This window comes from Hemibagrus wyckioides, linkage group LG10 (assembly GCF_019097595.1).
Source record: "Hemibagrus wyckioides isolate EC202008001 linkage group LG10, SWU_Hwy_1.0, whole genome shotgun sequence".
NCBI classification, from domain to species: Eukaryota; Metazoa; Chordata; class Actinopteri; order Siluriformes; family Bagridae; genus Hemibagrus; species Hemibagrus wyckioides.
This window is the reverse complement of record NC_080719.1, coordinates 5,011,416-5,023,933: the sequence shown is the minus strand read 5'-3', so window position 1 is coordinate 5,023,933 and position 12,518 is coordinate 5,011,416. Positions and strand designations below refer to the sequence as shown.

The 12,518-nt window shown below is 37.5% G+C and overlaps 1 protein-coding gene across 2 annotated transcripts; it reads right to left on the bottom strand.

Annotated features, from left to right (window-relative positions):
• Window positions 1-2,566: 2,566 nt before the first annotated feature.
• dhodh (dihydroorotate dehydrogenase) lies at window positions 2,567-11,486 on the bottom strand. 2 transcript variants are annotated; one of them, XM_058401842.1, is made up of 9 exons: window positions 11,411-11,486; window positions 10,214-10,426; window positions 9,753-9,952; window positions 6,389-6,471; window positions 6,067-6,254; window positions 5,385-5,498; window positions 4,244-4,397; window positions 3,345-3,504; window positions 2,567-3,053 (listed from the first exon to the last, which is right to left on the bottom strand). In XM_058401842.1, exons 1-9 carry the CDS (start codon window positions 11,426-11,428, stop codon window positions 2,957-2,959), a joined length of 1,227 nt encoding a protein of 408 aa, XP_058257825.1. In that variant the 5' UTR covers window positions 11,429-11,486; the 3' UTR covers window positions 2,567-2,956. The 2 variants fall into 2 exon arrangements, with proteins under 2 accessions (XP_058257825.1, XP_058257826.1); XM_058401843.1 differs by having other exon boundaries at window positions 6,067-6,251.
• Window positions 11,487-12,518: the final 1,032 nt, after the last annotated feature.

The following is a 12,518-nucleotide window of genomic DNA, read 5'->3' as shown; positions in this document are numbered from 1 at the left end:
AGGCAAAGAATTTCCACTGTGCTGTAGCGTGTGGCAATAATAAAGGCTTCTACTATAGAAATGATAACTTAGAACAAGATATAAATATTTGCTTAAATTAGCTAGTCACTTCTGTTGAATCAAAAACTTCTGACCAATCAGAATCGAGAATTCTAAAAGATAATTGCACGATGGAAGGTCGAATGTGTTCATCTGGGTTGAATGTCAATGTTCGGGTTAAATGACACTGGTCTGTTGTTGTTCATTTTTCAGATACAGATTAGTCAGGGCCCAGGGAGAGAGCAAGAGCTTGACAGCTGATGCACACTGCAATTTACTCAGAGATCATAAGTGTCAGTCACAGTCTGATAGAAACACTGACACCCCAGGAAAAATCTCAGTACGTCTGCAAAACAAGGGTCACAATTACTTGCACACAATGACATGGAGACTTGACTACCTACAAAATCCTAGTGAAAAATCTTGAGAATACATCAGTGGACAGCCTCCATGCTCAAATGATAAACAGTACACTATCCTGCTCTTTTAATGATTTAAAATAAAACCATAATAAGCAGAATGCTCCACATAATTGACAATAATAATAATAATAATAACAATAATAATAATAATAATAATCGAGTGCGAGTGTGCCCTGTGATGGGTTGGCACTCCGTCCAAGGTGTATCCTGCTTTGATGCCCGATGACGCCTCCCCCATGACCCAAGAATAGATCGGCTATGCAGTACAGACAATTAATTAATTAATAGCTGTTTTTTAATTAAATATGATTTTTATTTATCCTTTATTTAGCCCTGTAACTGATTGGCAATCCTGTACCAATACACCAAGCTCCATGTTGTGCTCATCTTTATTGATCAGCCAAACACTGATTGATAAAAAACACTTTAAAATAATAAAACAGTTATAAAGTGATAAAACAGTTGTGAGTTCAAATCCCAGGACTACCAACCTGCTACTGCTGGGTCCTTAAGTAAGGCCCTTAACGCTCAACTGTATAAATGAGATCAATGTAAGTCACTCAAGATAAGGGAATAATTCCTTACAATTGAGCAGTTGAGGGTTAAGGGTCTTGCTTAAAGGCAGCATAGCAGTGCTAGAATGGAACACCAGAGCTTCTGATCAGTAGTCTGATACCTTAAACACTGACCATTTGAACCCAGAACTGAAAAAGGAAGGAATGCTTTCTGAAATCAATGAAGCCACTCAATCTTCACAAGACACTCAAAATCATTTTAAAGCAATTCACATTCCTTTGTGTGTGAAGCAGGGGTGATGGTGAGCGAGTGTTATGAATGTTTGGAGAATGCTACTTCTGTGTGTCCTGCTGAAGAGAGGGGGGAAAAAAACAACCAACAATCAGTCAATCTGTCAATCCAATCCAGGGAATATAAAAGGCAGGACTAGGGGAGGCAGATAAATAATAAATAAAGAGCTCCATGAAGTGACCGGGGGGACTTGGTCCAAAGGGCTCTCTACATCTCAGAGAAGAAAAGAAAAGATAAGACACAATCTTCAAAATGTCTTTACAATTCCGATCTGAAAGATGACGCAACTATGGCGTCCGGTTGAGACTTTGTGTAGACCACAAGGACAAATCACTGAGAAAGAGAGTGGGATTTATTGTTATTTTGGTGGAATCTATTTAAGAAAATTTCAGTTTCTGAAACGACTGAATAGTCAACCAGTGCACTTCTGTGTACTTCATAACATGGAACTAGAAACCTTGCAGATGACTTTCTGGCATCTTTGTGATCCTTGGAACTACGTTGAAAAATTCAAAAGATGCGGAATCTAATTTAAAAGCGATTCACATCCACACGCTCCCTCAGCATCACAGACGCTTCATACAGAAGAGTTGGATGTTAAAGGAATATTTTTTTCACCCTGCTTTTTGGATGTGAAAAGCATATTTCAATCATAATTGAGGCAGCTGTTCGGTTTCTGAAAGGTCATAATATTTTAAGTAAGTGCACGACTACGTTCTTTATAACATGGAATAAACCTATAAACCTTGACTCATGCTGGAGACAGAACCTATATAAAAAGTTTATTGACTATAAATACGCCAAGTTGTTATCTTCGAGAATCAATTCTAACCTACTGAGTTTGTGTAGCGATTCTGGTGCTAGCCGATGTTTTATTATTAGTGTTATTTACATGAGAAGGCATTCTGGCGTTAAGGGGGACACCGTTATTGCTAGCACAGTTCATAATATTGAGGTGATTGATGAGTGTGATGGTGGTAGTGATATTAGTACGAAAAGGTTAATAGGTGATGCACCGGACAAAAAAAGCACTGCTGCTAAAGCACTGCTGCATCACTCACTGTCAAACAGCGCTGTAGGTAATGTAGGGAGACTGGGAAATAAAGTAAAAATAAATTCACTTTTATTTACAAAAATCTTTAACAGATTGATATTTATGTTGCTCGGTTTAGTTTTCCTTTTAAGTACACATTTAAAGTGGATCTGGCATCCCTGCCTAATTTTATTCCAAAAACTATCCTGTTTAGAGATTCAGTGTAAATTTTATGAAACATTTAAATGGAAAACTCATAGGGTGCTTGTTGTTTAAGTGATATTTATTATTATTACATTATTAAAATCTGACAAGTCACATCACTAAATCTTTACAAAATCTGCTCCATCTTCAGCTTGTTTACTTGTCAGGATTAAGTCTCTGTCCATCACAACACTGTTTCTCTCTGTCTTGAGTCACAATACTGATGCTTGACTTGAGTTTCATCACATCACCTTGTATCCCATCAATTTTTCTAATTCCACTGTCCAGCATCAGAATGCAGCTCAGGGTCATGCGTCGGTTCTCTGAAGCCCCAAATCGGGTCATGTAAAGAAGAAGATCTGGCGCTGGAAACCAGACTCCACCATCTAACACCAGTCTGAGGCTCTGCATGGAGCTGGAGAGTTGCACATGAGCTGTGTTTTAGCTGGGCCTAATTCACTGTTGATCGTCCTGTTTGTGACGACGCCACACCATCAGTCCTATGATCAGCACCTACTGCTTCTGATACACTGCTGAATCCTTGTTCCCTGTAAGAGATACAGAATATTTACATAATATTTATTTATAGATAAAATACATAATATGAAAAGACTTGTACTATTAATAATTATTATTAATAATTTAAAATTAAATTTATTTTATTAATAATAATAATAATAATAATAATAATAAAACTTGCATGTTAAAAAAATTATAAATAAATAACAAGAAATAAAAATAAATCTTACACAATAAAAAAATAATTAGATATTTTATTTAAAAAAAAAACAAAACAAAAACAAAAAAACCCAACTACTCATGAAAAAGTGTGTGCTCACGTTAAGAGCTCGTGCAGTTCCCTTTTGATCTTGGTTATGACTGGAGGACCCTGATACACCAGTGCTGTGTAGAGCTGAACAAGAGATGCTCCGGCACGGATCTTATCCAGGGCATCCTGTCCGCTAGCCACGCCGCCTACACCGACGATGGGCACCTTCCCTATAACACAAAATAATACACTGTAAAAACCAAACCCAAGAACATTAAACATCTTAAGAAACAGAAAACATCTTATATACTGTCAGACCTATGAAGTATTTTCTATTTTATTTTTATTTTTCTATTTTTATTATTTTATTTTATTTTATTATTTTATTTTTCTATTTTTATTATTTTAAATATTTAACTTTTATTATCTCTCTAAAACGCCAAGTTTGTTTGTATTTCAATAACTTGCTGCATAAACTATGCCAAACACATAAGTGAAATCTGCTTCAGAGGCAAGTAAACATTCAGCAAATTTACCACCAACTATAGACACTGCCACTGTCGATTCAGCCATGTTTTCTTACTGACACGCCCCCAGCTCGGAAACTCGGGGCTTAAAGAAACTCCTGAGTTTCCAGCTCGTAATTATGGCTCCGATGCTTTCAACTTTTAAATACGTTTTTTCTGACGTGACTTGAACACATCCTAAGTTCCCATTTCGTATCAAGTATGCTTCGCTAAATGTTTGTAGAGCAAAAGCATGTAGATGAAAGATGCTTTAGCACATGTTGATCTTTCAGCATGATGATCACTCAGATATGTAGCAAAGGATTTATTGTAAATATCAGACATAATCAGACAATAAAAAACAAAGTGTTATTGGTGTGCATAAATACATTTATGTATACGTCTATAAGCAGAAACTTTCTTTATTGCTGATGGATGCCTTTGTTTATTTATTTATTTTTACCTTTGGTTAAGGTGTACATCTCCCGTACTGTGCGAGTGGACAGTTCTTTAAGCGGCTGGCCGCTCAGACCCCCCGCCTCGTTCCTGTTGGGGTCCTGCAGGGTCTCCGGCCTGGACACCGTAGTGTTGGAGACGATTAACCCGTCCACACCGAGCTAACACACAAACAAACATGAAAGCCATCATTCAGACATGAGAACAGCAATATGTAAAGTGTTACAGGAAAATGATGATTAGGTGTGATGTAGCCTGATACGAAGCAGAATTACAATACAGGATTTATTTAGCTATAACAGCACATTCCCACACGCTTTATACATCATCTACTCCACCTGAGTAGCTTTCCAAAGCCAACAACTAATTTATTAAATAACTGTTTATAACTATATGCAGTATTATGGGATGTCCTCTACTGATTTCTGTCATGTGGTGTTCTCTTCTCAGCCTCTTTTTTCTCTCTCGAAGTAAATAAGACAAAAACTCTCATGTTGTAAAATTCAGTTACAGCTTTACCTCTGAATCTTCACCATAAGACCATTTACATGTCTGTTTATGTAAAAGCTCTGCTGTACAAGTCCCTGTGTACGATGTTACCACAGAAACATATAACATATTAGAATGATTTGAATTACCAATCTATTGAGTCGACCAATCAGATTCAAGAATTCGAAAGCACTGTGGTATAATGTTGTTCTTTCGGCTGCTCCCTGTTCGGGGTCACCACAGCGGATCATTTGGTCTGTATATTTGATTCGGCACGGCTTTTACACCAGATGACCTTCCTGACGCAACCCACCCATTTTATCCAGGCTTGGGACCAACACTGAGAGTTCACTTCTCAGTGGCTGGGTTACCTCCATGCCCAAGAATCAAACCCGGGCCACGGCAATGCAATGAAAGCTTGGGATCCTGCCGCTGGACCACCAGGAGGCATAAGTGGTGTTGTATAATACACTTGAACTATTTGCTTTACTTTTTTAGAAACATGATTTAAAAAACAAAAAAAACAAAAAAAACCCAAAAACATACAGACAATCAACATGACTGTCCAGTGGTTTATGTAACATAATTGTAATATAAAATTAACATTATAAAATAACAGTTATTAATGAAGCTGAAAAGAAAGATGCTGTATGTATCACCTCTGTGACGACCTCTGCAATGTCCCGCTTGTCCTGCTGGGAGAGATCTGGAGCAATCTTAACCATTACCGGTGGCCGATTCACCCCCTGCAGAGTATCTCTCGTTTTCAGTACCTAAGTTTGTATTCAACACACACACACACACACACACACACACACACACCCGTGACCCAGTGTAATCCAACAACAAATCCCAGTTGACAATCCCGGCTTGTTACACAACATAAGATCTCAACTTTATAACCAGCCTAATGTTCACACAGCAGAATGAATCTGATTGATCCGATTTATCTAATCTGATTTCTTTGTTTTGTACTGTATGTGGACGATATTCGCTTACATTATTGATTCTGCCATGGATTTGTTTTACATAAGAGCAAAGTCCAGATGCAGTTCCGAGCGTATTTGACGCAGATTGGGAGTTTTTAAGCAAAGACATGAGAACATTTGCTTTTCGGCTCTAGACGCTCATACACTCCTCCTTTGTCATGGTTTTTTTAGTCTATGTTGTTCTACTTGCAAATTTCTGATGTCACTGCACAACAAAAAAAATCCTAAGTACAAAAAAAGTGTCAGCAAAAAAAAAAAGTTAGACTTGGTTAGACTTAGTCATGCTAACGTGTAAAGCCTTCACAGACAGGGCCAGACATTTTTGCATCCAGTAACCCAAGCTGTGTTCTACCTGCTCCAGGAGATGGCGCAGTTCTTTCTTCCCCTGCAGGTCTCTGAGGCCTGGAGTGTTCGGGCTGCTCACGTTCACGACCAGGTAGTCAGCGAGGGGGCCAAGCGTCCTCACTCCCTCCAGATAATCAGCCACGGCATCTGTGGACAGCTTGTTCTTCCCCAGGTTGATGCCTAGCGGTTTGCCTGCTGAGATCATAACGGACTCAGAATCAGAATCCTTTATTGATCCCTTCAGTGAAATTGATAAATAACTCTTTATTGCTTATGGAGACTGAAGTAACAGGAAAAGAAACTGCTCTGCATCTCAGGATGTCCTGTACCTTTCGTGAGTTTAGACTGAACTCCTTCCCTGGCTTTTAATCTCTCCTGAACAGCTACAATGCCACAGCTGTTAAAACCGTATCTGAAACACACACACACACACACACACAGATCATCATGTCATCATCACTAACTTTATTCCAGTCAACACAGGAACAAGATAATTATATGCACTTGTGTCTTTTTATACCAAGGTGGAGGTGTTGATTAATTCTCTCTAACAGCAGCTCTTTTCAACGATTTTATCCCAGGTTTCAGTATCGTTTCCATAGTAACGGCTCATTCACAAGGACTTGCATTGTGCACACGTCACATAATAATAAACAAATGAACGATGTGTTGTTTATTTGACTTCTTACGTAAAAATATATTTTTCTTTAAAAAAAAAAAAAAAAAAAGAAGTAAAAATATATTTTTAGGACATTTAACAGAAAGTTGTGAGTTCTTAAGAAAGCAGGGGGAAAAATTTATTATAATTGTAGACAACAGGCAAAAATATTCTAATTTTATGTTTGGTTGCCAGATTGGGGGTGAATAAGCACCAATATATAAATAACACCTACGAAGTTATATTAACAATAAGAACAGTGGACATGATTAGTTTAGTAATAATTCATGACGTTTAGTTTTGCTAATAATGCAAGAAAAAAAAGCAGAACTGAACAATGAAATGGTAGCTACTGACTCTTTTTATGCATAAATGTATAATCGCAGATATAGTGATGTTTTCTGTAAGGAGACATTTATTTAGCATCTATTAAAGGAGTCTCCACTGACTGTGCTTTATTACAGCCAGCAAGTTCATAGAGAGGCACAAAAAAAAGGCTGGTGAAGGAAGAACTGTAATATTTAAAAGTAACAATAAATGGATAAAAACAACATTCTTTAATTTAATTGTTGATATATTATTGTGGTATAAGATTATTAACATTCTTTAATGGGATGGGGAAGGCACATAATGGATAATTCTAATTCTAAAACATACTTATATTATATAAACTTATACTTATATACTAGACAACAGGAATGAATGATATGGCTCTCGCTCTCTCTGTGTGTGATATATATATATATATATACACACACACAGAGAGAGAGAGAGAGAGAGAGAGAGATGAAAAGCTCAGCTTCAGGGTGCAATTAATAACGATAGCAAATTATTTTCTTCAACACTCATGTTTTATTTCTAATGTAATAAACTAAACACAGAAAACAAGCCACACTAATACAGAATCATATCTAAAATAAGACCATAACTGACTCTGTCCCTCCGAGCATTTCTCAAAGCAATCGTTTCTGCTCATAAAGGCAGCTTTCCTCCTGTGCCCCTCTCCTGCGCTTGTAAGCGTCTGACTCAGCACTTTATCAAAGGGTGTATTAATCTATAAACCAGTTGACGTTTTTTCCGTTCACCTCAAAAGCGATAATATTTCCAAATCTGAGCAAAGCAAACAGACCACGGACGTTTTGCTCAGTCATTAAGACTCATCGATTACCGTTTCCATAGCAACAAATACAATGCAAACTACTCTTTTTCCCCCCCTGCCAATTGAGTCGAGGCAAATAAACTGTAAAGCTGAAAGCTATATTTAATGTCAGGAAGCACTGTGAAGGAGGTGGCTGTGTAGACTTGCGTTGCTGTTGAGCATGTTTTTTATTTTAATGAAATACAATTTTCTACAGCAAGATGATGAGGGGTGCCAATATATTTTTTTTACAGCTGGTTTGATAATGCAGTCTGTCTAAAGCAATAAATATACTAAAGAACAATATCCACAAAATAAAAAATCACATATGTATGTTGGGTTGCCAGATTGGTAGTTAATAAACACTAAAGAATAAATAAAACATAAAACCAAGTTATGGTATATCTATAAAAACAATCAATATGTTTAGTTTAATAAAATATAATTTGGAAACTGTGTATTATATACACAATATTTCATATTTAGTTTAGCTTAAAAAAAGAAAGCTAACAAAAATGACCTACTATTTGATTATTTAGCTTTGCATTATTACCCCTCATAAGACACACAAAAAAACCTTTATAACTTAAACCAAAAATTAAATTCTGCCCATTTTAGAATATTTATATATATGCAAATTTTTGCTCCGAAAAAGATTTCTCCAACTATAACCTTAAAGTTACAATGTAGTAAACCAAATAACCAAGTTCTCACACAGCGGTCCTGCTAATTAAAATATTACCTAATAAATAAAAAAGGTGTTTTTGCGTGATCATCGTCACTTCAGAATTCATGACGGTCACAAGTCTAAGGGCACCTTTTTCCAATCTTATGCAGTATGCCTAACAAAGCAAGAATTTGCCATTCAAAACCTGGAGTGTGTACACACCGCACTGGTTTACGTCAATAGCGCAGGCTCGGCTTGACTTTATCAATGTCTATTAGTTACTACAATAGCTGATGACTGTGTCTGTTGTGCATCGAAGCTATTCACAGACCAAAGGGATGTGAATTTTTCATTCGTTTCATAGCCCAGGACGTATCTGCGCATCAGATTTTCCGATTCATGCCTGTTTCTCAGTGATGTCTGCGACTATTCAAATAGCTTGCATCTCATTTACATAAATCCTACACTCATTTTGTTTATGAGTGTTTGTGAGCATATAAAATAGGCCAATCTGACTTTAAGAAAGGTTTCAGGCAATTTTTAAGAAAGGCTTCTGCACTTGTGTCCCAAATCAACTTGATCACCTGATCAAAAGACTAAAAATAAGAAGCTATATAATTTCAATGAACCCCCCCATCAGGTTTCGTCATCCTCTTCCACCTTGATGTTACCATGACGCTTCACGGTTCTACCTTCCCCATTTCAAATTCAGCATGCCTTCCACCTATTCCTTCTGCCACTTTTACACTTTTACCCAAAGCAACTTAAAGGTGTGACAGAAAACAACCTGAGCGTCTCAAAGAAGCCACGCACGTCTACATGAAAATGTTTTGTTTGTCTGTTTACCGAAATGATTTATTTACATTCTGCATACTTCTGCGTCGACATATTACTTTTCTGACATGCTTAAGCTTCAGCTCTTTAGTTACTATTTAAAAATAGACCATTAAGGAACATTAGATATTGTTCCTTTAGACCTTTTTTTAGTTTCAAACAGAAATTTTATTGGTCACATACACCATACACAGTACAAGCAGTGAACTGACTGTCCATGTCAAAAATAAAAATAAAAAATAGAAGAAATCGAATTTACCTAGATGGGCAGGGAAAAAAAATATCTAGAAAATATAAAAAATATAATATAAGACTGCAGATCACTAGCAAAAACAGAATGACTAAAAATGTACAAGTCCAGAAATGTCCAAGTTCTCTGTTTAGATGTTTTTGTACCTGTTAATAACGGCCTGGTCAGCCTGGAGTCTGAACACACGGGGTTTTGGATTTCCCTCCTGTGGTTTTGGGGTGACCGTGCCTACCTCGACAAAGCCAAAGCCGAGGCGATACAGAGCATCCACCGCCTCACTGTGCTTATCAAAGCCTGCTGCAATCCCAAGAGGATTCCCGAACCTCCGTCCCAGCACATTTACCTCCTGGATTACCACACGATAACATTTTAGATTAATATCGCTAAGGCTTAGTAGAAAATGTAACATCATGTATGTCACACTGAAATAATTTACATTAGACAACTATTCAATCCAGTGATATGTGATGCAGAAAACAAGCTAAGCATTAAGCTGTTAAAAGCACATCAGAAAGCTAGTATAAAGTCATTCATAGCAATAGACAACAACAATACAGCTAATGTGTTAATGTGAACTGAGATACGTGTGAAAATGTTGTACACTCACCAATGATGCAGGATCCTTGTAGCGATTTCTAGGCACCAGGCCCAAGCTGAGGAAGCGCACAGCCATGACATGAGCCGTTTCTGCTCCCACAAGTCTTTGCAGCACGGGCATGAGGGCGGTAGAATAGAAGCGCTCGTCCCCGGTCGCAGTGAGGTATCCCATGAATAAGGTGCTGCCACATCCCAGGATCTTTACAGCGTCCTTAAGACGCTCCTGTGATGGAAAATCAGGAGCCATGATGACCAAACTGACATGAAGATTACACTTGACCTGAGTCAACAGAGCAGTTCATGTTCACGTTACTGTGTCTCAGGCTTGGTTTTTATGACTGGTAAACTGGAGAAAGGAAGCAGGGAAAGTAATAATAGGAAACTGACAATCAATTGCATAAAGCATTTACTTTAAAAGTTAGACACCATCCTCTAATATGTCCTTTTGAAAGGGATTTCTTTCTACAGCTCAGTGGCCTCAGGTGTGTGTCACTACATCATTCATTTATTAGTGACCTTCTTCAATGAGTGCTTTATCCTGGTTAAGGTCATGGTGGAACACAGAGGGCATCCCTGGAACACTGTTCATGAGACAGTGAGACAGTGAGGAATACACCCTGGATGACTTTAGGAAAATCTGACAGCTTACAACCATCCAGGTAATAAAACCAAAAGTATTCACATTTCTTTGATCACATGAATGTTGGGATTGATCGTAAACGTGCAACTACCCAGGATTATCTCTTAATGTCACAAATGTGATTTGATTTTTAAAACGTATTTACATACAAACTAAGATATCGCTCTTGCAAATGACCGGTATCGCGATAACAACAGCCAAATCAAATACTGCGCATGCGTACAAGGTAGAACTCGCAGAAGCGTTGCAATCGCATGGTCGAAGGAAATCAGTTCACTAATGTCTGCGTGTGAGACAAAATTGTTCACAATTTGTCTGAATACATAGTTTATAGTCCCGGAATTGCAAAAGTGATTGATTAAAATTAGAGATTAATTAACACAAGAGAAGACATTTAACATCCGAGACCTTTTTGTCATTTGTACTATTCATTTTAATTTGTTAAAGGTCACGGGTTAAACACATCATGCTATACAGTCTTTGTATATAGTTTTATAGTATTTGTAGCACTTGATTTCTGATATTACTGTGGTGTTGTGGTTGTTTTAATGCTACATGCTAAGTTACCTTTAGCTGTCCCGCCATAACTGTTCACGTTGTAAACACTGGAGGCGTATCCACGTCATTCTACACAACTCTCGCGAGTTCTCGCGATGTTTAGAGCCACTTATAAAGCGTGGCGTAATGAAGTAGGGAGTGCTTTATTATACAGTTGGTGTTAATCAACATTACACTGATCAACTTTGTTTCTCTTATAAATATAGAAAAGTGGCGTTTTGCATTAAACATGTGTAAATAAAGAAATTAATAATGCAGTATGTAATTTTTTGGTCTTTATTTATAAGAAACTACACCCTTGTTGGACTTCTTTGAACTGAGCAAATGATAGGAAAAAGAAAGAACACCCTCATTCAATTCTTTGTTTCTATTAATCAGGGTCTAAACAACAATTATGATATAGTTTGCGTATATGATGTATTTCAAGATCTAGTCTTTGAATCCGGAAAAAAAACAGCATTCAGAAAGCAGGTGGGAAAAAAATATGTGCACCCTTCAATAAACACGTAAATCCACATTTAACAATAATAACTTGAAGTAAACGTTTTCTGTAAGAGTTCGTCAGTCCCCCAAATCATGTGTGAATCCCCCCATCACAGCACAGCTCTCTTAAGATCCCACCACAGCATCTCAATGTGGTTGAGGTCTGGATTGTGACTTGGTCAAACCAACACCTTGATTTTTTCTCCATTAGCTATTCAGATGTCAATTTGCTGGTGTGTTTGGGCTCATTGTCCTGTTGCATCACCTGATTCCGGCTCAGCTTAAGCTGCTGGACAGATGGTCAAATATTTGCCTCAAAAATATTCATGTTCAAAATGGAGTTCATTCTTGTTTCAATGACTGCAGGTTTCCCAGGTCCTGTGGCTGATCCTGTTTCCCAGGTCATTTGGCTGCAAAACATGCCCAATTCATCACCTTTTCACCAACATGCTTGACAGTTGGTTTGAGGTGATTGTGGTGATACACTGCATGTGGATTTCACTAAACACAGCACTGTGCATGATGACCAAACATTTCCACATTGGTCTCATCAATCCAAAGAATATTGTTCCAGACCTTTTGTGGTCTTTGTGGTTTTGGTGCAATTTTGTAAACCATGCTGCCAAATTCTTTC